Here is a 9,457-nt window from a genome sequence, read left to right on the forward strand (position 1 = left end):
ACACTGACTTCCACAATGGTTGAACTAGTTTACAGTCCCACCAACAGTGTAAAAGTGTTCCTATTTCTCCACATCCTCTCCAGCACCTGTTGTTTCCTGACTTTTTAATGATTGCCATTCTAACTGGCGTGAGATGATATCTCATAGTGGTTTTGATTTGCATTTCTCTGATGGCCAGTGATGATGAGCATTTTTTCATGTGTTTTTTGGCTGCATAAATGTCTTCTTTTGAGAAGTGTCTGTTCATGTCCTTCGCCCACTTTTTGATGGGGTTGTTTGTTTTTTTCTTGTAAATTTGTTTGAGTTCATTGTAGATTCTGGATATTAGCCCTTTGTCAGATGAGTAGGTTGCGAAAATTTTCTCCCATGTTGTAGGTTGCCTGTTCACTCTGATGGTAGTTTCTTTTGCTGTGCAGAAGCTCTTTAGTTTAATTAGATCCCATTTGTCAATTTTGGCTTTTGTTGCCATTGCTTTTGGTGTTTTGGACATGAAGTCCTTGCCCACGCCTATGTCCTGAATGGTAATGCCTAGGTTTTCTTCTAGGGTTTTTATGGTTTTAGGTCTAACGTTTAAATCTTTAATCCATCTTGAATTGATTTTTGTGTAACGTGTAAGGAAGGGATCCAGTTTCAGCTTTCTACATATGGCTAGCCAGTTTTCCCAGCACCACTTATTAAATAGGGAATCCTTTCCCCATTGCTTGTTTTTCTCAGGTTTGTCAAAGATCAGATAGTTGTAGGTAAGTGGCGTTATTTCTGAGGGTTCTGTTCTGTTCCATTGATCTATATCTCTGTTTTGGTACCAGTACCATGCTGTTTTGGTTACTGTAGCCTTGTAGTATAGTTTGACGTCAGGTAGTGTGATGCCTCCAGCTTTGTTCTTTTGGCTTAGGATTGACTTGGCGATGCGGGCTCTTTTTTGGTTCCATATGAACTTTAAAGTAGTTTTTTCCAACTGGCCTAATTTAATTACCAAACAGGTTGCAACTGGTCTGTCTTGGCCTTTTAAGTTAAAAAACATCATTATTAGGGGATAATATAGTACTGCCTTTAATTTTTAATGTATATATGTTACAGATTTGGTTCTCCAAGAAACACTGAGGTGCAGTTTAGCAGGGGGTCTATGAAGGCGTACCCTTCGATCAACACCTGAGAAAGGAAACAGGACTGAGCAGAGGTATAAGTTGAGTTGCAACGCAGATCCAAAGACAGTGTCCATAAACCCCATAGGGAGTTGTGGTGGGCCCATCAGAGTTGCCCACCACTCACGTGCTGAAGTGGCCAGGCCTTTCTATTCTCACCTCCAACAGTCATTGGATTTGGGCCCTTTCAGGAGGCATGGCTTTGAGCAAGGCCACCGTAGCCGAGGCAATCCTTCTAGAAGCTGACCATTGAAAGCTGCTGGCATGCTTGATGCTAGGGCAACAAGCCTTCCTTAGGGAGTATGGAAGGCGCATTTCCATGACCACTACAATGTATATTTTTCACAATGGGGATCAACTTCAAAACAGGAAGAAAATGTATCTTATTGGAAGTCACTTAGAACCAGTACTTAATGAAATAAAGATGGCATTTTTACCCAAGGTAAATTTTTACTTTAAGAACCATAAAACTGATTTTTCACCTTAATGAAGTCATTGTCTTACAGGAGACTCGGATTCAAATCATGACTCTTTCCCTCAGTAGCCAGACCACTTACTCTGTACCTGTAAAAGGAGGTATGCGGTGCTTCTAAAGCATGCACTGCATCCATTCATTCACGTGGTCCACTGGGTGACGACGGTCTGTCCTCCCCTTAAGCAAAAACTGGCTCTAAGGGACAGGTCTTTTCTTCACGCACAAGGTGAGCAATGCCCCCAGCCTTTCATTCTAGAAAGTGATGAGGCGATGATTTTGTATCCACAAACTGCATTATCAAAGCTCACCACTTTGGTGTTCATTTACTAAAGTTAGCAGAGATCTAGAATTTGAAAAAAAACAGTTTAGCAATGAGAAATAACTCCACTTAGCAAATTCAATTAATGAAACTAGTTCACAGTTTTAAATAATTAATTTATATGAAATAAAGACAACCCATATAGTAGACTTACAAATATTCTATTTCGCATTATATTCAAGACTAAACATCTTCCAAACCATATTCATGAAGTGGTTTGATGATATGTGCTTTGGCAGTTATCAAGAAATATCAATCAAACCGTAATTAAATTTCAACGTATCGGCTAAACGTCCACTGAGCACCTCCTCTTGCAGTTAGCATTGGACTAAGTGCTTAAGGACAAGTAGTTTGATGCAATAAATTAAGAAATACATATTTAAGACTTATATTATTCACAGAATTCTTGGCATAGTTATTTAAGTTCCTCCTGTTGAGAAACTTGAGGTTTGTGTTTCCTTTCTTTCAGTCCCAAAAGCTCCGTTTTGAGTTCTCCACGCTTTGGTGGAATTTCAGGTATTGTCTGCAAAAAAAACAAAACAAAAAACATAAATGTCTAACCCTTAATAAGGCTGTAATTCAACGTAACCTAGAAGACTTTAAAGAGTAAAAAATAACAAAAAGTTCCCTTGCTTGCTACTCAATGATAACTCTTTATTATAAGAAGCTCTGGTTGATCTAAGTCCCTTTCTAACCCTGTGTTTATATGAGTCTATCATCCTGGCAAGGTCTTCAGCATTACGTACTGCAGGACTCACAGAGGATAGCTGGCATCAGAATCAATTGACAGGTTCACAGCTTTGAATAAAACTTTCCACATTTGGAAATTCATTCCTGCACCATCTACTGACTCTCTACCATGTGCCTGGCATAGAAAATAGGCATTAGGAATTAATTTATTAATTCAAAAATATTAAGTGCCTATTATATGCAAAGCACAAAGCAGTATGCAAAAAAATACAAAATCCCTGCATTCCAGGAAGGTATTCACAGAGTTCTGCATCTATCACCACAATAAATTTTAGAAAATTTTCATCACCCCAAAAAGAAACCCCATACTTATTAGCAGTCACTTTCATTTCCATACAACCCTCCCCCACATAGCCATAGATAACTATTAGTCTTCTTTTTGTCTATATAGATTTGCCTATTCTGGATATTTTCTATAAATGGAATCATATAATATGTGGTCCTCTGTGTTCTTTCAGGTAGCATAATGTTTTCAAGGTTCATCCATGTTGTAGCTTGTATCAGTATTTCATTTTTTATTACTGAATAATGCTCCATTGTATGGATATACCATTTATCCATTCATCAGCTAATAGGCATTTGGATTTTCCACCTTTTGGATATTATGAATAATACTGCTCTGAACATTCATATACAAGTTTTTGTGTGGATATGTGTTTTCATGTCTATTGGGCATAAACCTAAAAGTGGCATTGCTGGGTCATATGGAAACTCTGTTTAACTGCTTGAGGAACTACCAGGCTTTTCTGAAGCCACTGCACTATTTTATATTCCCATCAACAATGCATGAGGCTTTCAATTTCTCCACATCCTTGACAATACTTGTTACTATCTGTTTTACTACAAGCCATTGTAGTGGGTATGAAGTGGTATTTCACTGTGGTTTTGATTTGCCTTTCTCTGGTGGCTAATGATGCTGAGCATCTTTCTGTGTGCTTACTGGTGTTCAGAAGACGACTTCTGAACAAAGACATGGAGGAGGATGAGGGAGGCAGCCATGCAGTTACCTAGGAGCATTTCAGGCAGATGGAACCACAAGTGCAGAGGACCTAAGGCAGGAGTGTGGCTTCAGGTTCAAGAAGAAGCAAGGTTGTCAGTATAGCTGGTACAAAGTATTCACAGAGAGGTTAAGAGGAGACAAGTGCAGAGGAAAAAGGGAGTGGGGAGATAAAGTCTCCAGTGTTTTTCACTCTGAAATGGGAAGACACTGGAGAGTTCTGAGAAGAGTGGCATGTCCTCACTCAAGTGTACAGAGATGATAATGGTAGCTTTGCTGAGAATAGACCACAGGAGAGCAAGAGTCGAAGGCAGAAGACAGGTCAGGAAGCTATTACAATAACAGGTGAAAGTGACTGACAGTGGATTGAACTGGGTAGTAGCAAAAGAGGTGGTGAGAAGCAGGCAGCATCTGGATGTACCTTTCAAGTTAATCCAATGGGATCTGCTCATATGTACAGTATGAGAGAGGAATTAAGGATGACTCCTAGCTTTCAACCTGAACTACAACAGAGTCATCTCCTTTGCTATTCAGATGAGCTGAGCTGGACAACTAAAAGCACCTGTAGCAGTTCTCCCCAACACAGCACTGAGCACAAGTCTAGGCAGTCATCATGGTCTCCTCTGCTCGACTCTGCCCAGACCTTCCAGTTCTCTGACTGAAAGACTTGTGATCCTGTTTTGCTACAAAGAACAAAGTGGTTGACAACAGTGACAGTAACTGCTGGAGCAAAACCAAAAGACATAGGTAAAGAACATATAAATGTTAATAAAGCACACTGCTTTCAACACACAGCCAGCCACCTGGGCCTTCAAGTTCCTACAGAGATACTCCATTGCCAATGTCACCACCCAATCAAACTGAGGTGAGTTTAGACCCTTCAATATGGCCCTTCTAAAGACTGTGGCTTCATTCTATCTCCTCCCAAGGTACAGGTAGCTGCTGTAACAACCCTTGCACATTCCCAATTATAATGAAATGGGTGAATCAAAGGTCAACTTCCCAGGGTCAAATCCCAGGCATTCCTTCTTTTGCAAAGCCTGCCTGATGTCTATTCCTGCACAAGCTATAGACTAAACTGCATTACTGTGGAAAGTTCTTGTCACTTTGTCTCCACTAGGTATTCTTGATGCTCAATAGAACCCTTTTTAAAAGAGAAGCACTCTGAAGTTGTAAGAAAGAGCTCTTGCAGCATTGTTTGTACAAAAACTACATACTACCTAAATGTCAATAAGGGATTGATCAAATAATATGTCACAGCTATATTATGAAATACTATGCAATAGTTAAAAAGATTTAATATACACAAATGTCTATTTATGTAGATGTTAACCAAAACAAGAAGTTGCAGAGAAATGTGTACGTGAACTCCTATTCACATGAAGGAAAAACACTCCACAAACTGTGTGTGTACACATGCATGCACAGGTGTATTTGTCCATTTTGCATTGCCTGAGGCTGGGTAATTTATAAAGAAAAGAGGTTTATTTGGCTCATGGTTCTGCAGGCTGTACAAGCATGGCACCAACATCAGTCCAGCTTCCGGTGAGGCCTCAGAAAGCTTTAACTCATGGCAGAAGGCAAAGTGGGAGCATGTGTAACACATGGCAAGAGAGGGAGTGAGAGAGAGAGCCAGGTTCTTTTAAACAACCAGCTCTCATGAACTAATAAAGTGAGAACTCACTCATCACCACAGGGAGGGCACCAAGCCATTCATGAGGGATTCGTCCCCATGACCCAAACACCTCCCACCAGGTCCTACTTCCAACATTGGGGATCACATTTCGGCGTGAAATTTGGAGGGGACAAATATCCAACCCATATCAGTGGGCATTCAACAACAGTGAGAAGTAGTGAAGGATATTCACCAAACAAGAAACAGTAGTTACGTGTCGGGAGCAGACAGGAGAAAGGAGGTTATAAGAGGGGGGATTTTCACTTTTTACTCCACATACTTGAACTCAATTTGAGTGTTTTACAAGAGTATTGGATTATTTTATGAACAGGAGCAAAAAAGAGACATACCAAACAGAAAGCTTGGGCTTCAGATCCTCAAATCGTCTCACTAAGCTATGTGACTTTGAGAAATCAACTTCACTCTTCTCAACCTGTTTCTCATCTGAAAACAGAAATAACACCTTCAAAATTGTAGTGACAATTAACTGATGTTAAAAATACAAATGGGCCAGGCACAGTGGCTCATGCCTGTAACCCCAGCACTTTGGGAGGCAGAGGCGGGCGGATCACTTGAGGCCAGGAGTTCAAGACCAGCCTGGCCAACACAGTGAAACACCATACCTACTAAAAAATAGAAAAAATTAGCCACGCATGGTGGTGTACGCCTGTAATCCCAGCTACTCAGGAGGCTGAGGCATGAGATTTGCTTGAACCCGGAAGGCAGAGTTGCAGTGAGCTCAGATTGTGCCACTGCCCTCCAACCTGGGTGACAGAGTGAGACTGTGTCTCAAAAAATAAAAATAAAACCTAAGTGCAAATACAAATGGAGCCAGGCACAGTGGCTCACACCTGTAATCCCAACACTTTCAGAGGCCAAGGTGGGAGGACTGCTTGAAGCCAGGAGTTGGAGACCAGCTTGAGCAACATTTTGAGACCTTGTCTGTACAAAAAATTTAAAAATTAGCTGGGTGTGATGGTTCACAGTCATCCCAGCTACTTAGGAGGCTGAGGCAGGAGGACTGATTGAACCCAGAAATGTGAGGCTGCGGTGAGTTGATTGCACCACTGCACTCCAACCTGGGCAACAGAATGAGACCTGTCTAATTTTTTTAAAATTATTTTTCAATAAAAATTTCTTAAAAAAGAAACACTAATGGTTGACTCTCTAAAAGTGTTACCTGTCCAGGCAGAGTCCAAACAGAAATGACTGCTCCCAACATTGTGCTCCAAACCACTATTCACACCTATAGCATAACAGCACATTCTCGTAATTATTTGCGCCATACTTTCTCATCTCCACCTCCCCAAGACTCTAATTCCTGAAAAGAACCTTTAATTCCAGTTCCTAATGAATGCTTATTAAAATTAATTTAAATTTCTCCCTCCTTTGAATGCCTATAGTCACTCATCCTTCATTCAACAAATACTTATTGAGTGTCTGCTACATTCCAAGCAGTTGAGATACAAGACCGAACCAGACAGACACAGTCTGGAGCTTACATTCTACTGAAGCAAACTGACAAAGAACAAATAAATAGACAAAGAACTGCAGACAAGTGCTCTATGGAAACAAAAGATGAGACGGAATCGCAGAGAAGGTATTCTTTGGGAGCTAGCCCAAGGACCCTCATTGCTGGAGGAGAGACTTGTGCTAAGACTTGAAGTTTTGAAGAAGGAAACCAAGCCAAGTTGTTGGTGGGGGGGGGGGGGGTGGGAGGAGGAGGACATGCCAAGGATAATAAAAAGAATGGCCTCGAAATGGGGACAGGTTTGATGAGTTGGAGAAACAGCAAGGAAGCAGGCGTGAATGTTAACAGGGGAAAGAACTGGTAAAATGGTGGCAGATAGGCCACAGGTAGGCAGCGGCCAGACTGTAAGACCTCACAGGCCATGCATTGCCCTAGATGCAATGGGATGCCATCCAAAGGTTTTGGGCCCTGGGCAAATGTGATCCTAATTTCGTTCAAGATCACTTTTGCTGCCACAAGGAGAATGGAGTGGTCCAGGAGCATCTGCATTGCTATAAAGGAACGCTTAAGGCTGGGTAATTTACAAAGAAATAAGGTATATTTGGCCCAAAAATAAAATATTAGCCCTCCCGCACTCACCAGGTCCGGTCGGTAGTACCTGTGCACCACTTCTGCCCCTGCGCACATGGCCAGGAGACTGGCTGCGAACATTTTCAGGTAGGTGGACATGGGCACGCCTGCGGGCATGGTCGGCAGGCTGAACGGGGAAGGAAGGGGCAGTGTCAGAAGTTCCAGCTCACGACTGCACCGCGCCAGGGCTGAGGCGCTCCAGCCAGCGCTGGACACGAGACACACGGCGGCGGGGGTGCAGGAGGTGCACGGTCAGGACCCCTGGGTTCTCGCCCAACCCCACGCCTCGGTTTCCTCCTTTACGAGCTGAGGGCACTGAGAGGACGAACGCCCTCCAGGCCGAGGCCCAGCCCCAATCGTTTATCAGTGAGGGGCGCCGGCCTGCGGCATTAAAGGGAGCTCTTGATCAGCAAGCGGAAAACCGATACCAGGTCGTTTCCCCGCGCCCCTTCTACCTCTAGGAGGAGAGGAACTGTGGACTTCACTCCTCTCTGCCTCTATACACGCGCTCTACTAGAGACTGTACCGCGAACTGCAGGGATGCTGGGCAACAGGTCTAAGGGCGGACGGAGCTGACGGCGAGCGGGCCGGACCCAAAATACAGGGACGCGGGGCCGCACCGGACAGGAAAGCGGGAGCGCTGCCGGCGCAGGCACGTGACGCAAGCGGAGGTGGGGCGCTGGGAGAAAGCCAGTGACTTTTTTTTTTTTTTTTAAACCAGTTCCCACACTTTCTCAGCCCCAGGCTCCCAGCACCTCCATCACTCTCCCTATAGTTAAATTTTCCTGGCAGATGTGGAATCTAAGGCCAGGCCGTGGACTGTTATTACATCGTTTGTTCTTTCGTGCACACAAAGGAAACTGCACGCCTTTACCACTTTTTCAGGAGGGGTGGAGTCACACATTGAGCATTTGCGTGCTTTTATGGGAGGTCACCCTCCTGTGACCTCTTAAGAGTGAAGTTAAAGGCACTCACTGTCCCTGTGTCTGGCGTCTTTTGATACCCGAAATAGAGCCACATCCAGACAGCTGTGGCCTTATGACCTGGTGCTACTGGGAAAGGGGAAATTTGAAATCGACATAACTTAATCCAGGCATTTTTCCATTGTTTTGATTATTGGTTGATTTTTAAGTAAAAGGTTAGTGCAAGGGCCGGGGGCGGTGGCTTACGCCTGTAATCCCAGCACTTTGGGAGGCCAAGGCGGGCGGATCACTTGAGGCCTGAAATTTGAGACCAGCCTGGCCAACATGGCAAGATGGCAAGACTCCATCTCTACTAAAAAATATATATATAATATATATTTTTAATGTATTTTTAATATATATTTTAATATATATTTTAATATATTATATATTTTAATATATATTATATATTTTAATATATATTAATATATAATATATTTTAATATATATTTAATATATATAATATATTTTAATATATATTTTAATATATATTATATATTAAAATATATATTTATATATTTTTAATATATATTATATATTTTTAAAAATATATATGTATATATATACACACAAAATTTAGCCGGGCGTGGTGGCAGATGACTATAATCCCAGCTACTCGGGAGGCTGAGGCAGGGGAATCGCTTGCACCCAGGAGATGGAGGTTGCAGTGAGCTGAGATCGCGCCATTGCACTCCAGCCTGGGCAACAGAGCAAGACTCCGTCTCAAAAAAAAAAAAGTTAGTGCAAGGCTAAATTCTGAAGGATTAAAGTTGTATGACAAATCATAATACTCATATTTGTAAAGAGTTTTATGGAGGTATATTTGACATACAATAAACTGCACATATTTAAAGTATACAATATGATGTTTGACATATGTGAGACCATTACCACAATCAAGATAATGACCATACCCAAGACCTTCAAAAGTTTCTTAGTGCTTCTTTCTACTCCCTCCCTCCTCCATGGCCTCATTTCCCTAGGTAATCACAGATCTGCTTTCTGTCACTATAAGTTAGTTTGCATTTTCTGGAAT

At 42.1% G+C, this 9,457-nt stretch overlaps 1 protein-coding gene across 3 annotated transcripts; it reads right to left on the bottom strand.

Moving 5' to 3' along the window:
- Positions 1 to 275: 275 nt before the first annotated feature.
- On the bottom strand, positions 276 to 8,673 carry LOC100979023 (ubiquinol-cytochrome c reductase complex assembly factor 6). Of its 3 annotated transcripts, none has more exons than XR_010108953.1 (3): positions 7,469 to 8,662; positions 2,091 to 2,459; positions 276 to 1,960 (listed from the first exon to the last, which is right to left on the bottom strand). XR_010108953.1 is itself a non-coding variant. In XM_063593612.1 (3 exons), exons 2-3 carry the CDS (start codon positions 7,574 to 7,576, stop codon positions 2,352 to 2,354), a joined length of 216 nt encoding a protein of 71 aa, XP_063449682.1. In that variant the 5' UTR covers positions 7,577 to 7,586; positions 7,986 to 8,673; the 3' UTR covers positions 276 to 2,351. The 3 variants fall into 3 exon arrangements, 2 of the variants coding, with proteins under 2 accessions (XP_063449682.1, XP_063449681.1); XM_063593612.1 differs by having other exon boundaries at positions 276 to 2,459; positions 7,469 to 7,586; positions 7,986 to 8,673; XM_063593611.1 differs by having other exon boundaries at positions 276 to 2,459; positions 7,469 to 7,586; positions 7,915 to 8,664.
- Between the last annotated feature and the right edge of the window lie 784 nt (positions 8,674 to 9,457).

This window comes from Pan paniscus, chromosome 10 (assembly GCF_029289425.2).
Source record: "Pan paniscus chromosome 10, NHGRI_mPanPan1-v2.0_pri, whole genome shotgun sequence".
In the NCBI taxonomy this organism is placed as follows: Eukaryota; Metazoa; Chordata; class Mammalia; order Primates; family Hominidae; genus Pan; species Pan paniscus.